Genomic DNA, 18,642 nt, shown 5'->3' on the forward strand with positions numbered 1-18,642 from the left:
AGAGAGAGAGAGAAAGACAGACAGAGAGAGAGAGAGAGAGAGAGAGAGAGAGACTGACCCAAGCAGGCTCCATGCTCAGCACGGAGCCTAATGTGCAGCTCAATCCCATGGTCCTGGGATTGTGACCTGAACTGAAATCAAGAATCAGACGCTCAACTAACTGACCCTCCCAGGCACCCCAACACTTTAATTTTTAATTGACTTTACAGATTAAACTTTAATTTTTTTTTTAACTTTTAAGTAATCTGTACATCCAATGTGGGGCTCGAACTTACAACCCCAAGATCAAGAGTCAGACGTTCTTCTGACTGAGCCAGCCGGGTGCCTCTGATTACGTTTCTTTTTTTCTTTTTTTAATGTTTATTTATTTTTGAGACAGAGAGAGAGCACGAATGGTGGAGCGCCAGAGAGAGAGGGAGACACAGAATCCGACGCAGGCTCCAGGCTCCAAGTTGTCAGCACAGAGCCCGACGCGGGGCTCGAACTCACAGACCATGAGATCGTGACCTGAGCCAAAGTTCGATGCTCAACTGACTGACCCAGGCGCCCCTGATTACATTTCTAATGAAGAGAATGGGTAACGTCCTCTCGCTTGGTGTAGACCTACCTGCACCAGTATCTAACAAGCATATACATATTTTTAGTATCAGAATTTGTAAAACTACAAGCCATAGAACTCTGCGCTACCCTTTGTTTAAAGGACATGCCACTGTGACACCTCACCCAGGCCTGCCTCTCTCATTTCCGCTCCCTATCAGATCCACCAAAACCCTTACTCTCCCAGAATTACCTCTTTATTTTTCTCAGTTCCTATTTGCCCAATCAAAACATGAATTTTTCCCAAGTGACCGTTCTCACCTTAGATTAAAAAAAAAAAAAAAAGCAAAGTAATGCAACAAAAAGTAAATGATATGGAAGTAAATTCATAGAGTAAACTGTTATAAAAAATAATCACTAATAATTTCTGAATGGCTGATGGGCTGAGTAAAATATTACCATGAAGAAATTAGAAATCCTGCTAACCCTAAGGGGCAGTTGTGTTAACAATGGTGCCGGACAATTATTTTGTTAACTTATGGGAAAGCTAAACTTTATGACCAAATTCTCCTTACCTAAAAAGGCCTATAGAACTCTCTACCCCCACCTTGTGGCAGAAAGTGCCATATAAAACTACTAAAAAGCTATCAAGCTGTGCAATGCAGACTGTATCAAGGTCCCAGACTAAGAGCAGAGATCATGATAGATCTATTATATAATATATATTTCCGTGGGTATATAAAAGACACATTAAAATAAATGCCACAGAATTGAAAAAACAGTCAAAAATCAAGCAATGAATGAATGACATGGTGAGAATTTTTCCCTAAATTTTTGTCCTTAGCTAGATTTGTTTTTCATTGGGTTATTATATGAGGGATACTAACAGCATAATGGAAAGTGTCTCTAATTTAATGTGTATGAAACTAAAACATGCTAAAAGGCAGTTTCCACTAGGACTCCAGGTCAACTCTACAGCATTTCAATGAAGATATTTCTGCGGAAAGTAAGAGAACTAGAAGTCTACATATAGACTTTGGGGTGAGGTGACTTTAACCTTGACTAAAACTTAGAAAACCAGGCATAGAGGCATATTACATGTGGCTCAATAATCAAATGATGCTGCTGGAGATTCTTCGCAAAGAAATGTAAGCTAACAGGTCTACCTACTTACTAAGGTCCGACTATGGAGAAGCAGTATGTTTGCTACCAATGTGGCACCCCTGAGAAGAGCAGGAAAAGTTTCAGCAGTTTACCCCAGACAAGCAAGAATGAAGAGCGTACTCCTGTAAGGACAGGGCAGGGGCCCCTGCGTGTCTACAGAGGCCGTGCATCGTGCCTGTCCCGCGCTCCGTGCTCCAACCATCAGCAGCAGTAATTGCTCTTCTTGAGAGAGGTTTCCTTTATTGCACACAGAATGATTTCTGTGCTGCGGCTGCAGGATTAGCAAGTTCCAAAACACAAAAGACTTTCTCTTGGGTCAACATGACCCCTGGAGGTCAGGAGAGCGCGCAACTCTCAAGCACTTGGGAGTGTTCCGTCCTGCTTGAACTGTAGCAGTTCTCTGTTCAATACAGTAAAAGCCACTAACCACTTGCGACTACTGAACACTTAAAACGTGGCTAGTCCAAGTTGAGAGGTGTTGCAAGTGTGAAACAGATGCCAGATTTCAAAGATCTAGTATAAAAAAGGAATGTAAAATACCTCATTAATAATCTCACATACTGATTATATGCTGAAATAATATTTCAGATACACTGGGCTATTAAAGTATATTATTAATTTCACCTGTGACTTTTTATGTGGCTATTACAGAAGTTAAAATAACACATACAGCTTGCATTTTATTTCTATTGACCGGGGCTGATCCACACACAGAAACAGTAAAAACACAATTTTGAGCAAAAGCTAATTGTGAAATGACACCACAAACCATTCTTTGAACTTTTACAATATAAAGAACAATAAAATATATTGTTTATAAAGGTATATGAACATGTAATTAATGTTGGAAGGCTAGAGTAACAAATTCATATTAGCTATTATCTCTGGAAAGAGATAAGAATATATACTCAGCATGGTTTGCAGGGCACGGTTTCAACTGTGTCTATAATGTTTCTTTTACAAAATATATGCCAAAAAACCCACCCAAATTAAAAAAAAAAAAAAAAAAAAAAGCCCTGAAGTAAATATGGCAAAATTTAAAGGTCTAACAGAGGTAGGCATTCAAATATTTTTTATTCAAAGTAGAAAATGGGTCAGAAACCCCATTAGTGTCTAGCCCCTTCAAAAATATGATCCCAGTTTACCTCTTCATCCACTCAACACAGAACTCCACGTATCAAACAACTCCTCACCAATTCCAGAAAACACCTCCTCCTCACCTTCATCTTCAGAGCTTCTACACACCCACAGAAACTCAGTTTAAATGATCACCTACCTCATTCATCTACGAAGTTGTTCCCAAATATCCCAGGCAAAGCTTGAACTCACTACCCAGTGCTCTCAGCACTTCATACCTCTGCTATAGTTTATATTCCAAGTTCTTCTATGCCCCACAGACCAGTCACCTGTTTCTGTAAATAAGACTTCATTGCAACACAGTCATACACATAGACATATGGTCTGTGGCTGTGTCCCCCAACAACAGAGAAAAGCCTAAAATATTTACTAGCTGGCCCTTTAAGAAGTTTGCCATCCCAACACTACACGTCTGGAACCTCTCTCCTACTCCTACACAGAGCTTCCTTAACCTGTTTTATGATTGAATAAGTATTCTACTACATGACTGTAACATAATGTATCAAAATCTACTAAGGACATTTCCATTCTTTCCCATCTTTTGTTAGTATAATGTTAAAATTAATACCCTTGGCATAGATGATCTTTCACATTCAGGAATAAATATATCTGTAGAAAGCTTCCCCAAAATTGAATTTCAAGAGTCAAAAGATAAACATTAAAATTTTGTTAAATATTACCAAGTTGCCCTCCATAAGATTGTACTGATTTATTCTTCCATCAGCAAGCTATAGGTTTCTTCAGGTCTTCAGTAAGTTATGTAATTTTTTTTTTTTCAACATTTATTTATTTTTGGGACAGAGAGAGACAGAGCATGAACGGGGGAGGGGCAGAGAGAGAGGGAGACACAGAATCGGAAACAGGTTCCAGGCTCTGAGCCATCAGCCCAGAGCCTGACGCGGGGCTCGAATTCACGGACCGCGAGATCGTGACCTGGCTGAAGTCGGACGCTTAACCGACTGCGCCACCCAGGCACCCCAAGTTATGTAATTTTTAAACTTTGCATTGTAATAGGTGAAAAATGGCATTTTAGTGTGTTTTTCACATTTGCATATTCTTAGGAGATGGAGTTCCTTGTATTTCGTGTTCTGTGTACTGTCTATTCACACTATTTTTCTACTGGGTTATTAGTATACATTGTTTTCCCACTGAGATATTACTCTAGATTTGTAAGCACTTGAAATCCTGAATTTTAAGAGCTTGAGATCTTGTTTGAAAGACATCTGAAATATTTGTCTTTGGCCTAAGAGGGCTTTCAGGATGAGGGGTATATCTAAATTTTCAGGCTCTACTCTTGCATTATTTGGCAGTCTACATTTCCTCTATTTTCTCGTTTTAAATGGTTTCTTTTAGCTAAAAGAATCCTTTCATAAATTATATAGTCCTTATTTTAATCTAAGTAGAAAAAAATGCTTCTTTAAAGCTCATCCTAATGCCCAACTATATGAGACAAAAATATATTCAACTAGGCAATTGTGTACCTGTTATCTCTTCGGAGTGAACTGCAAAGACATGATAGATTTCTCCCACACACAAACAAAATCCCACTTCAAATTCTTCTAAACTAGGATGGGCTAATGAAATTAGGACCTAAATATACAGTCTGACAGTTTTCAGAATTCATAAGAGAATACAGTTTCACATGGCTGTGCTTTTTCATCTCAGGACTCAAGACTCTCTTTCCTTAGCAGCTATAAACTTTATAGCATAAAATTCTTAAATTCAAATCATTAAATGATTAGATAGTCACCTGAAAAACTAAAACTCTCCATCCATTCAGTTCAGACCACCAACTGAAATGTTACTGTGCTTATGTTCGTATTTAAGAAAAAGCTTTAAAATTACATTGCTAATTTCAATGAGCAACTGCTCACTAAAGCAGAGTCCAAGTCTATTTAAACCCTAAACAGACTAGAAGCTAGTAATTACTGAAATGGTTGGCATCCGGCACAATTAAACAGCATTTCCTTAATGAACAGAGACCCCAATACACGTGTCAATCTGTGGCTTCAAAGCTGCTTGTGCTTGTAAATTCAGGCATTTAAAAACTCTAAGCAAACAAATAAAAATAAAAACTCTAAACAGAGACAAACTGGACCAACTCATGACAAGTGTGTTTTCATAGGAAAAAAATATTTTAATGATCACAGGCATAGTTAATTCTATGCATATCTAAATATATTCTCTTTTAGAGATGGCTCAGTTAGAAAAAGCCTCCACTAAAATTTCAGAAAGAAAGAACCCGACACACCAGGGAACAAGGTGGTGAAAAGAGGAGGACTTGGTTTGGTGCTGTCGTTTCTATCTCTGGGGGTGCTGCGCTTTTCGCAGAACTTCCAACAGCGCTATGTTGGGACAGAGCATCGGAGATTCACCACCTCTGTGGTCCGTAGGAGCCACTATGAGGAGGGCCCAGGGAAGAATTTGCCGTTTTCAGTGGAAAACAAGTGGTGGTTACTTGTTATGATGACTACGTACTTTGGACCTGGATTTGCTGCACCTTTTTTTTTTATAGTAAGACACCAACTGCTTAAGAAATAAGGACGTCTGGGGTGCCTGGGTGGCTTAGTCGGTTAAGCATCCGACTTCAGCTCAGGTCATGATCTTGCGGTCCGTGAGTTCGAGCCCCGCGTCGGGCTCCGTGCTGACAGCTCAGAGCCCAGAGCCTGTTTCAGATTCTGTGTCTCCCTCTCTCTCTGACCCTCCCCCGTTCAAGTTCTGTCTCTCTCTGTCTCAAAAATAAATAAACGTTAAAAAAAAAAATGAAAAAAAAAAAGAAATAAGGATGTTTTAATTAATCCATTAAACAGATGTGAAAAAGAGCATTTTAAGAAGTGCAGTCTCTCTGAAAAATGGATCAAACTCTTGAATTCAACATACTCAATATGTTTGTAAATAAATTTATGGCATGAATTCTTAATGCCTCTTCTCTGAAACCTGGAATGTAATAATTGTGCTTACTTTTTATTTAGGAAATGTTCCAGAATTTGTTTGGTCAAAATATGTGTGTAATTTAGCCTCTTTCTTGGTTTTAAATTTTGAGATTTAATTTTTGATTACTAGGTCAGGACCTTGTTGGTAATTTATGTTCTATAAAATGCAAATTTGACTTTGCTGTCCCCACAATAATTTTTTTTAATTGAAAAAGAGGAAGAAGTGTACTTTTAGTCTTTACTTTGAGGCAGTAAAATTGTTTTTCTTCATGAGTGATAATTACTTAATCATGAGTAAAACCAATAGTGAGTGTATAGAGTGAAGTACAAGAGCTTTTTTCCCTCCAGACTTGTTATCTAAAACTAAATTTTTTGCCTTGATAAATTTGCTATTGACCAATACTAGGTTTGTTTAGACTGAATAAAAGTAGAATATCTGAAATGAAATGTAAAAAAAAAAAAAAAGAAAGAAAGAACCCAAGCAGACATAAATTTGAGTCAAATCCAGCCTGAAATATGAAGACATCAAATTCCCATGTGCTTGCTGTGGCATAAATAGGGGCCTGGAAATTTATCCGAGACTCAACGCTGACCAGGACTCAGCTAAGAATCAACCTGGATCCTGAAGGGCTGTATTAATGTCCCTTCCAAGGACGAGGGGTTTACTTTTTTATGGCGAAGTTATGACTTTAATACAGATATTGACTTCACTGTTTTATTAGCTTCATGTTTTTAAGGTTCTATGACAGCTCATCTTACCAACTATAAGGAAACCAACCTACATTAAACAAGAAAAACAAATGACATAGGAAAAGATAATGAAAGGTTCTCACCAGGCCCAAGAATGGCACAAAAAAAAAGAAGGCTGACAGATACTTTGGCACACTCCATTCAAAGTTTAAATACACCAGTCTACTTTTATAATATTATTTACTCTCAGGGAAGGGAAATGGGTGGCTGGGTAACAGTTATGGGAAAGAGACTTTAAATCCTGTTAAGTTTTTAAATTTTTGAATACTGTGATATGTTTTATCAAATCAAAATCATTTAATTATTATTTTATTTTAAAATAAATGGTTACAATCATTAAGAGTTAATCCATCCTTTTCTCACCAGTCCATATTCTATCTTTCAGTAGAAATAGTAATAATAACAGTAGATAGATAACAGCAAAATAATGTTCTGTATTAGTTCACCAGGAAATTTAACAATGGCAAGCCCTATCGTAAAGCTTTTTTTTTTTTTTTTACCGTTTTATTTATTTTTGACAGAGAGAGAGAGACAGAGCATGAGCGAGGGAGGGGTAGAGAGAGGGAGATACAGAATCTGAAGCCGGCTCCAGGCTCTAAGCTGTTGGCACAGAGCACGACGCGGGGCTCGAACCCACAAACCATGAGATCGTGACCTGAGCCGAAGCTGGAGGCTTAACCAACTGAGCCACCCAGGCGCCTGATAGCTGACATTGTTATACTGACTGGACAGCATGGTAATATACATGATTCATTGATCGTGACTAAATGAGTATGAACAAAGTCATGTCGAAAGTGCTAGAAATGATGCTGACATAAGCATTTGGCATTTAGCTTTCCAAAAATACCCAAAATTTGGTACATTCCAATTATAAAGAGTCTCACTTCATAACCTACTTTTCAAAAACAGAAATAATTTGAATTTTGAGAAATACCTGGATTTTATGTTTACAGAAGCTATTCAGCTATTATGTATTATTTTTAGAGCAGAGCATTGAATATATACACTGACAGCACCAACTAGAAACTATGAGTATAACATCCTACAATATAATCTACAATATATCAATGTTTATAAAAGTTCATAAAATTGAAAACACTTGTTTATGAAAAATAAGGAAATGAGAGATTATATCATATTCTTTTTTAAGTTTACTTATTTTGAGAGAGAGAGAGAGAGAGAGAGAATGCATGTGGGAAAGGCAGAGAGACAGAGGGAGAGAGAGAGAGAATCCCAAGCAGGATCTGTACTATCAGCATGAAGCCTGATGCAGGGCTCAAACTCATGAACTGCAAGATCACGACCTGAGCTGAAATCAAGAGTTGGATGCTTAACTGACTGTTATCCTAATGTAGGATAAGAAAATCTGTAGCATGTATTAAAGTAAACAAAGATAGCCTTTAACAACTGTGTGATTTTTATTTATTCCAACTTGAGCCTTTAGTTTTCAAAACAAACGTTATTGAGGAAGAAGACTTCATATCTTAAAGAAAAATTAAAAGCATATTTCAACATTGCCACCTCAATATTCCCTAGTCAAAGACGTAAAGATGTCTCCCAATAAAGAAAAGCCATGGACCAGATGGTTTTAGAGGTGAATTCCATTAAATATTTAATGACAAATGAACACCGTTTCCTCTCAAACTCCCAAAAAAGTAAAGAACACTTCCTAACTCATTCTATGACACCAACATTATCCTGATACCAAAATCAGGTAACAACATCACAGGAAAAGAAAATTCACAAGAATTTTCACAAAAGAAAAAGAGAACAGATCAAGAATACCCTTTTTATAAATGTAAAAATCCTCAACAAAATATTAGCAAATTGAACCCAACAACTATTAAAAGGATTGTTCACCATGAACAAATGCAAATTTATGTCAGGAATGTAAGAGTGGTTCAATATAAGACAATCAGTCAATGTAACGTAACATTAATAGAACAAAGGAAAGAGGGAAGATTTTTTCACTTGGCACAGAAGAGGTATTTGATAAAATGCAATACCTTTTCTTGATAAAAACGCTCAGGACGCTAGGAATAGAGAGAAAATTCCTCATAATGATAAGGGGTATTTATGAAAAACCTACAGCTAAAAACATCAAATTCAACAGTGAAAGAAAGACCCGGAACATGATAAGGATGCTCCCTTTTATCACTGCTATTCAATGCTGTACCAGAAGTTCTGGCCGGAGCTATTCAAATGGGAAAGGAAGAGGTAAAAATCCATCTCTACTTGCAGATATCACGAACCTGTATATTAGAAAATTGCAAAGAATCCACAAGAAAGCTCCTAGAGCTAATAAGTTAAGCAAAGTTGCAGGGTCACACAATCAACACATAAAAATCAGCTGTGTTTCTATACACCAGCAATGAACAATCCAAAAGAAAAAAATTAGAAAGTTAATTCCATTTATAATAATAGCATCCAAAAGAACTAAATACTTAAGGAAGGAATCCAACCAAGGGGGGAAAAAAAAAAGACTTGTACACTGAAAACTACAAAACACTGCTGAAAGAAATTGAAGATCTAAATAAATAGAAAGACATCCCGTGTTCATGGATAGGAAGATTTAACACCATTAAGATGTCAATACTATCCAAACCAATCTACATGTTTAACAGTCCCTAAGAAAATTCCAACACCTTTTTTTTCACAAGAATGGAAAAGCTGATTCTGAAATTCATATGGAACTGCAAGGGGTCCCAAAAAGCCAAAACTACCTTGAAAAATAATAAACTGAAGGACTTAAGCTTCCTGACTTCAAAATTTACAAAGCTACAGAGATTAAAATACTATGGCATTGACATAAGGTCCAATGTATAGACCAACAGAATAGAAGAGAATAGAGAGCCCAGAAATAAACCCTCACACACACGGTCAATTGATTTTCAACAACAGAACCAAGACAACTCGATGCAGAAAGGCTAGTCTTTTAAGAAATGGTGCTGGGAAAACTGGATATCCATATGTAAAAAAAAAAAAGAAGTTAGACCCTTACCTTAGACCATATACAAAATGAATTCAAAACGGATCAAAGATCTAAACTTAAGAATTAAAACCATAAAACTCTGAGAAGAAAGTATTGAGGAGGGGCACCTGGGTGGCTCAATCAGCTGAGCATCTGACTCCTGGTTTCGACTCCGTTCTTGAGTTGGAGCACTGCGTCAGGCTCTGTGCTGACAGGAAGGAGCCTACTTGGGATTCTATCTCCCCTTCTCTCTCTGCCCCGCCCCTGCTCGTTCTCTCTCTCTCTCTCTCTCAAAATAAATAAATAAACTTAAAAACAAAACAAAAAGAAAGTATTCAGGACACTGGATTTGGCAGTGATTTCATAAACATGACATGAAAAGCACTAGTGCCAAAAGGAAAAAACAGATAAACTGGACTTCACCAAAATTATAAAATGTTGTATGTCAAAGGACATCATAAAGTGCAGAGACAACCTATAGAGTTGGAGAAAATATTTGCAAGTCATAGATCCAACAAGGAAACAATACATGCAGGAAAAAAAAGGGGGGGGGGTTTCCACGTATCACAAAGATCACACAATTTCATCTCTGACAAATCATCTTCAACCCAAACATAATAAAGACTATAAAAGCATGAAGAGTCAGTGCTATAAAAAATTAGAAACCCCAAGTATACTGTATCCTCGTTGATAAAACTTGGAATATAAAATGTATTAACAAGTCTGCGGACACTAAAAATGTGAGTGAGTAGCATACATGTCAAGCATTTCTAGTAGTTGAAGTATTCGGAATCTGCCCAGCTTTGAAGCCTATGGATAAACTTCTTTCTACAAAAACATGTCATTAGAAAACTTCTTCCTAAAGTATATCTGCAGGGCACAATCAGTGAATTATTACCTATATTACTTCTGAATCTTATAGATCGGCTATTTGAACATGTAGAAATAAGCCCTGGTCTTTTTTTTCTTTTTTTTTCCAGGAGCGATAATATGGCTGGAATAATAATTTCAACTGTGCTTCCAAAGTTACTCACTTACTGAGCTATATCTGGGTTTCAGACTCAGAACACTATAAACCTGATTGAAGAAATATTTACAGAACTGAAAATCAGTGAAGTGTCATAACTATCATCAACAATGGAATAAAAGAATGAAAGCTTTAAGTGACACAGGAATCAAAAGTATATAATCAATCTATTATCCCCTCAACTGGATGTTAAGAACACAGCAGGTCAAAAATTAACTGACCACAAGGAGAAATACAGTAGGTGATTTTCATGGTACTGAGCTACAATCTGCATGGCACAGACGTGTAGATATTCAAACAAGGTGGATTAGCTGTCATTACATGTAAAAGGCTGACTAAATAAGAGAGCCTCAATCTTATCTTTGGCAGAGGACAGTTCCAATATACAAATGGCTTCCTGTGGACCTAGTAGGTCATTTACTGCTGAAGAAATAACTATATTTTCATGCCTTGAGAGTCTGAGTGCTTAATATTGCAAACACCTTCCTATCAATTAATTCAGGAAAGATCGTAAAATCAATGTACACGAATCAATGTACAAGAATGAAGTAAAAGGTGAGATGCAGATGAAAACTTAGAAACTATTTCAATCTAGAAATTGACAATGGTTACATTGCCACATTTCTAGATGCAAGGTTTAGACCATTTTTTCTTAAGTCATTGAAGCAGCTAATACATGCAATAATATCAAGTATTAAAAACATTTAAGAGATTCAGTCAACCTCCCAAGTTCATGGCTTGCCAGAATAAGGAGAATGCCTTTTTTCTGGTTGTCAATGTACTTCAGTTCCTACTGTTCTTTTACATACACCGTCTGGCATTCTATCAAAAAATTATGAGATGTGCAAAGCAGTAAGAAAATGTACCCCATCACTATGAGAGGAAACAATTATCAGAACTGACCCACAAACAGCACATATGTTGGAATTATCAGACAGGGATTTAAAAATAAACATAATAGGAGCGCCTGGGTGGCTCAGTTGGTTAAGCATCCAACTTGAGCTCAGGTCACGATCTCGCGGTTCAGGAGCGCTGACAGCTCAGAGCCTGGAGCCTGCTTTGGATTCTGTGTCTCCCTCTCTCTCTGCCCCTCCCTGCTCACACTCTCTGTGTGTGTGTGTGTGTGTGTGTGTGTGTGTGTGTGTGTGTAAAATAAACATTAAAAAAATAAAAAAAATTTAAAACCTAAACATAAAAATACATTAAAACATCAGGTGGAAAAGGTAGATCACATGCACAAACAGGAAATGTCAGCACAGAGAGAACACACAGAGAAAGGTATGTGTATATGGAAGTACTAGAAATTTTTTTAAAATTCTGTATCAGAATTAAAGAAGTCTTTCAATGGGTTTATCAACAGATTGGCATAATAAAGAATTCGTGAAATTCAAGTAAGGTCAATAGAAACTACCCAAACTAAAATATAGAAAGAATTAGTGGGAAAAGAGCCATCTGACACGTTACAGACCATGTCAAGCAGTTTCATAAACATACGATTCAGTCCCAGAAGGGAAAGAAATAAGAGCAAACAATTTTTGATTTTTGATTTGGCGATACATATCTACCCAAGCCTCCCAAAGCAAAACAAAGCCCACACTGGATAAATACAAAGAAAACCACATCTAGGCAACTCATCGTCAAACTTCTGACAAACAGAAGTCAGGGGTGGAGTAAGGAGAATGGGGAGTAACCGCTTCATGGGTATGGGATTTATTGTGGGTTGTGGAAATGTTTTCCAACTCTGTAAGAGACGATGGATACACAATACTGTTAATTTACTAACTACCATCAAAGTGTTCACTTTAAAACTGTCACATTTTTTATATGCATTTCACCTCAACTTTTTAAAAGGAGGGGAAAAACACCAATATGTATTTCTCAAAACAAGGTATAAAATGGCCCTTAAACATATGAGACTAGTCAATTTCTTTCATAGCAAGAGAAATGCAAATAAGAAGTAGGCCAAAATACGATTCTCCACCCATCAGATTGGCCAAAGTTTACAAGCTTGGTAATGATTGTGAACACACAGTGTGTGGCAAGGCTGTGAGTAAACCGGCACTTTTGTACATTGCTGACAAGAAGGCGAAACAGTATAGCCCTTATAGGGATATGTGGCAATAACTGTGGCACAGAGCCTAAAGTGCCCCACCTACTGGTGTTCACACCTTTTTATAATCTGCTCCCTTTAGTGTGTGCAGGGATTTATGACTTGCTTCTTCAAACCAACAGTCACTGTGTGATAACATCACATCATAAAAACTCCACTGAAGGCTTCTAAAGACTCCTTGCCAGCCTGGCGAAGTAAGTGACCAGTTGGGGAAAGCTCACAAGACAAAACTGCTGAGGCAGGCTCCCACGGCAGGCAACAGGAAGCTAGGGCCCTCAGTCCTGCAACCCCAATGAAATGAATTCTGCCAACAACACGAGTGTGTGTGGAAGCAGATATTTCCACAGTCGAGCCACCAGATGAGAACACAGCCCTCCAGACATCCTGACGCAACCTTTTAAAGATGCTACACCAAGGACTCAATTAAGCTATGTCCAGACTTCTGACTCACAGAAACTGTGAAATGATAAATGTGTCTGTTTTAAGCAGTTAAATCTGTGGTAATTTCTTTTACAGCAACAGGCATTTAAACTTGTGGTAATTCCTTTTATAGCAACAGGTAACCAATACACTTATGTCCCACATGCATTTACCTTTCAGATTCAGTAATCCCATGTCTAAGAATTTACACTAAAGATACACTTCCAACAGTACAAAAATACACATGCATATGGTCATTAATTGTAACACTATGTAATCTCGACACCCAACGTGGGGCCCAAACTCACAACCCTGAGATCAAGAGTCAATGCTCTACCAGGGTGCCTGGGTGGCGCAGTCGGTTAAGCGTCCGACTTCAGCCAGGTCACGATCTTGCGGTCCGTGAGTTCGAGCCCCGCGTCGGGCTCTGGGCTGATGGCTCAGAGCCTGGAGCCTGTTTCCAATTCTGTGTCTCCCTCTCTCTCTGCCCCTCCCCCGTTCATGCTCTGTCTCTCTCTGTCCCAAAAATAAATAAACGTTGGAAAAAAAAAAAATTAAAAAAAAAAAAAAAAAAAAAAGTCAATGCTCTACCGATTGAGCCAGCCAGGAGCCCCAACAATTGGCTATTTCTAAGATAAACTGTTAAGTGAAAAAAGCAGAATGCAACATAAAATATACAGGCCACTACATTTTGTGTTTGAAAAAAGGAGGCAATTTAGAAGAAAACCTGTATCTGCTTACATTCATAGGAAACAAAAAATAAAAACAAGGACAAACAAGAAATCAGTGATACTGATTACCTACATGGGGTGTGGGATTGAGAATGAGGATTGAAGAGATGGGCTATCGAAGGAATAGGAGAGGGAATGACACTTTTTCTGATTATCACAAGTTGATAGCTGACAGCTCATGAATCAAAAAAATAAATATATATCAGCAAGGATGGAGAATGGGGGGAGGGCAGAACAACCCTAAAAACTGAAAGCAAACAGAAATAAACCATGATGTACTGAATTTCAAATTAAACACACAACCACACTGAGGGTAGGGGGTTGAAAGGAAGTGACTCTGAGTAACCTGTAAAGAATATTTTTGTGAATAACGTTAGTTTAGGGGAAAAAATAATTGCTAGCAAATCCTAAACTCATGTGGGTAGTTTGTTTTTCATAGTGGTATGGAGGGAGCAATTCTGAAAGCCTTATGTGAGTACTGTAGGATTGAGTGAATGAGTAAATGTATTGATGTTGTCAGAAGCCAGGGTTCTTACTGTGGAAAAAGGCAGACAGATATAGGGAACAGGGAGGCCAAGAAGGAAACCTTTGGGGTTAGACTGGAACTGAAGGGATTAGCATGAACTAATGATTTCTAATATGTGTGTGTGTGTTCTATCCACTAAAAGGCTCAAAAGCAGTGACATCTTAGTAACAACAAAAATGCCTAGGGCCCGATCTTGGTTTCTATACACCATTCCACATTAAAGGAACTGGGTCCTCGGAAAAACATCCAATTCCAAGGCTAAAGTCGGGAAGATACACAATGGGACTAAAATATTTTACTGTGCCAGAGAAATAAGGAAGCTCTAAAAAACAATTGGGCCATGCTGAAAGGACAAAGGAGCCAACTTGAAGGCACTCCTGCTGGCTAAAGCTGAGGCAATTTGAACAACAACAAACCAAAAGTAATGGATCATTACTCACTAAATAAAATAGGAACCATTAGTCCTTTCAGGTAATAGTTTACAGATACAATAGAATGCTGATAATTGTAAAGTTAGAAAATCACCATTCCAGGGTACGTGGGTGGCTCAGTCGGTTGAGCATCCGACTTCAGCTTAGGTCATGATCTCACAGTTTGTGAGTTCAAGCCCCACGTCAGGCTCTGTGCTGACAGCTCAGAGCCTGGAGCCTGCTTCAGATTCTGTGTCTCCCTCTCTCTGCCCCTACCCCACTCATGCTCTGTCTCTCAAAAATGAATAAATCTTAAGAAAAAAAATCTTAAAAAAAAAGAAAATCACCACTCCATAACCATCACAGGATAGATTAGTTCATGCAAAAATCCTCACTGGCTGACAATTCTAAGGCAGAGAAAGTTTGAGGAGGAGCAGGAAATTAACTGCATGGTCTCAAAGTGTCTCCCCAGAAACTGCTTATTAGTTGTAAGAGGAGAAACAGTAACTGAACAGTAGAGAAACTGAATGACATTCTGAATGGGTAATCAAAATTAAAATTATTATTGATGGACTAACAGACATTGCACTACTCCAAATGTGACATCCTAAAAAGAACACATCAATTATGTATCAATTATGTATTATTTTCAAAAGGACATATAATCCAGATTCAATCATGAAGAAACAGATAATCTCAAACTGAGGAACAGTGTATAAAATAACTTCCTTGTATTCTTCACAAATGTCAATGTCATGAAAGAAAAAGAAAGGCCAAGGAACTGTTCCAGATTAAAAACTAAAATATTATAATGAAATGTAATACAATATCCAGGGCTGGATCTAGACTAGAAAGAAATGTTATTAAGAATATTTTCAGGATAATTTATAAAAATTGAATACAGACTGTAGATTAGAAGACAGTATTAAATTTTCCTCCACCTGATAACTGCACTGTATTTACGTATATTCTTGTTCTTCAGAAATTAACTCTGACGTATTAAGAGGTAAAAAAAAACAAAAAAAAAAAAAACATAATGTACACACAAACTGATCTCTCAAATGGTTCAAATAGTAGCTGTGCATATATGTGGTTTTAGACATACTTATAAAGCAGGGGAAGGAGGGAGGGAAGTAGGAAGAAGAAATAATGAAGTAAGTGTAAAATGTTAAGAACTGGAGATTAGGGAGAATACATAAGAAGTGTAAAATGTATGCAACTTATCTGTTATTTTGAAGCTGTTGAGATTCTCAAAATAACACATACACTGGCATTTTTAAAGTACAGTAATTATACTTGCTGCTAGATCTGATTTAGTGCGATACAGGATACAAAGCATGTTCTAGCACAAATTAGCTTTTTAAATATTTTTATAGCTGTGCTTCAAAATTGGTTTCTTGGTAATCTTATGCCTTCTATCTGATCCATTCAGAAATGTTATTCAGAAAAGTGGCCTGCGTAGGGTTTTCATGGCACAAAAAAGTGACGAATCTCTGCTCTAAGCTATAAATCCCCTATTTACTTACAAGTTTGTCATAATAAGGAAAATTAAATTAGTCTGAAGCTTTTTGCTTTGCCATAAGCAAATTATAAAAGGAAAACATCACTGATAATGAACATCTAACCTTACAAATTTCTAGAGTGATTAAGTGCTACAGCAAAGAGTATTCAAAATATTAACCACAGCTTCACACAAAGCATCTAAAAACACACACAAGACCACACATCCATATATGAAAAAACACAGGCACACAGCAAGTATAAAAATGAATCAAGACTGTGACATTTCTTACAGAAGAACTTAGTGCTTATCTTTAAAGAAATGGGTTAAAAATAAGATACTATTTACCATCTCTCTTTTGGAAAATTTTTTAAAATTTCTTTAATGATTGGCTGGTAGCAGGCTTCCCTTTCTGCTTTCCCGGTTTCACTCCAGTCTCTCACAAACTGTTTCAGTGTGGATTTTAATTTATCCATGTCAAATGTAGATGCTGGCATAATCTTTCCATTCCCCTGTTTAAAAAACAGAAATCAATTAGCTTCTGACAAAGTAATCCATTTTGGATATGGTCACACAGACATGCTACTCAGGGGCCATATAGATGGTTTAGTGGATAAATCACTAGCCTCTCACCTCAACCGGGATTCAAGTGCAGCTTGAGATCCTAAATGAAAAGAGCTTGGTGGTCTCACTTCTACCCTCAATAGATTAAGGTCCATTAATCATGAAACCACCATATAATTAAGCAGTCTTTACTCAGGAGAGGACCAGAACTGAGCTCCTATGGAGACGGAACATCTCTCTCTAAGAGAGGGAAGAAAGTCCCTCCGGGTCATTGATGGGGCAGCATGGAGAGGCTCACACTGGAGTGGCCCAACTGTATCTATCCTGTGGATACAAAAAGAGGACTTCAGTTTCTATTACTGCCAGTCCCTTGAGATTTAGAAGTGAAAATAATTTCTTAAAAGTAAAAGATAAATATCAATAGATACAAGATACTGACAATGAGTTTAGCAAGGGAAATTAATTTTACACGGCTACTAAAGTTTACAAAAATTTAAGTCACTAACTCTACATGCTAGAACAGTCAGAATACTATGTGAAATGTATATCCATATGGCAACGATTATCTTACTATTTTTAGGGAAAAAAATCAGTGAACAAATCCAGTTTCTGGCGTACTATCCTATTAAGCCTAATCAAATGCCTGAACATGTAAGTGAAAACACTCTCTGAGTAGAGCAAATGACTCATGCAAAATATAAAAATGAAATCCAGAAAGATAAAGACCTCAAAAGACAGAGGTTAAACCCTAAAATAAAAATAGAACAAACTTTCACATACATCTTCTCCATATTCTTTATTTTCAAACATATGTATGCAATCATTCACAATGGTCAGTAGTATTTCTTGATTATGATCAATGCATTTCCGAATCTTGTCCAAGTGAAGAAGAAACTGAGGAAGTAGTTTCTGTTGGTTATCTGGAAGTGATCGAAATTGTCTTTCTGTTCGGTTCACTCGCTCATGCATACTGGTGCTAAAACATAAAAGGTGTTTTTTAAATTGGCGAAAGAATTCTCACCAGGGCCAATCTTATTTTAAGGTTGTCTTTCTGTACAATTATTCCTTATAATGTTGGATACTGTCCTGTTATTTACAATCTTTTGGTTTCTTAAAGGATACCAACTTAGAAATTTTATAGTTTCACCTTATTACAAATTCTTTAGACAAACCAAAGACAAAGAGTTTATAAGTAGCAAAGTAAACATCTGCACCATTTGGGGGGTAAAAGAAAACATGAAGAGGATTAACATACAATGAGTTTATTTTTATGATTTTAATTTCCAAGCTTAAAATTTTCAGCAAACTAGTTGAATGCTTTAAATCTATCAGAGCAGAATACTGCTCTGAAATTACTTTAGAATACACAAAATGTGTTTTGAAATTAACTAACAGCCAACCAAGCTAAATCTTTAAAAATCACAAAAGATCTTATGCACTACAAAAGTAGTAAACAAAAAAAAAAAAAAAAAAAATGAAATTTACATGATATTATTCATAATTTGCAATCCAGAAGTTTCCAGATAACTCTAAAGGTCACTTTGGGGATTATCTATTTATAAAATCTGAAAAAAAAAAAACAAACCATCATTTAAAAAAGTCAAATATTACATTTGCAATGAGTGCCATTTTATATCAATCAGATGGGCAAAATCTAAAAGCCTGACTACAGGAATATATAAATATGTATACATATATATACTGATTGATGGTAGGTGCATAAATTGGTACAACCACTCTGGAAAATAATTTAGCATTTCCCAGTAAATCTTAATACACACACTCCCTATGACATAGCAATTATAGTCCTAGACACATACTCAAGAAACTCTCGCAAATGGGCACCAAGAAACTATCTTCT

The 18,642-nt window shown here is 36.9% G+C and overlaps 1 protein-coding gene across 2 annotated transcripts in view; it reads right to left on the bottom strand.

Annotated features, from left to right (window-relative positions):
* The window catches only part of CARNMT1 (carnosine N-methyltransferase 1), a 44,925-nt gene that overhangs the window by 18,942 nt on the left and 7,341 nt on the right, over nucleotides 1–18,642 (bottom strand). Inside the window, exons 2-4 of one of the 2 annotated variants that reach the window (XM_045468838.1) lie at nucleotides 18,267–18,346; nucleotides 17,562–17,757; nucleotides 16,566–16,729 (exon numbers count right to left, since the gene is read on the bottom strand). In XM_045468838.1, the coding sequence (XP_045324794.1) occupies nucleotides 16,566–16,729; nucleotides 17,562–17,757; nucleotides 18,267–18,280 (374 nt within the window). In that variant the 5' untranslated portion in view covers nucleotides 18,281–18,346. The remainder of the gene's footprint in view (nucleotides 1–16,565; nucleotides 16,730–17,561; nucleotides 17,758–18,266; nucleotides 18,347–18,642) is intronic. The other variant, XM_045468837.1, reaches the window with a different exon arrangement.

Source organism: Leopardus geoffroyi, chromosome D4 (assembly GCF_018350155.1).
Source record: "Leopardus geoffroyi isolate Oge1 chromosome D4, O.geoffroyi_Oge1_pat1.0, whole genome shotgun sequence".
NCBI lineage: Eukaryota > Metazoa > Chordata > Mammalia > Carnivora > Felidae > Leopardus > Leopardus geoffroyi.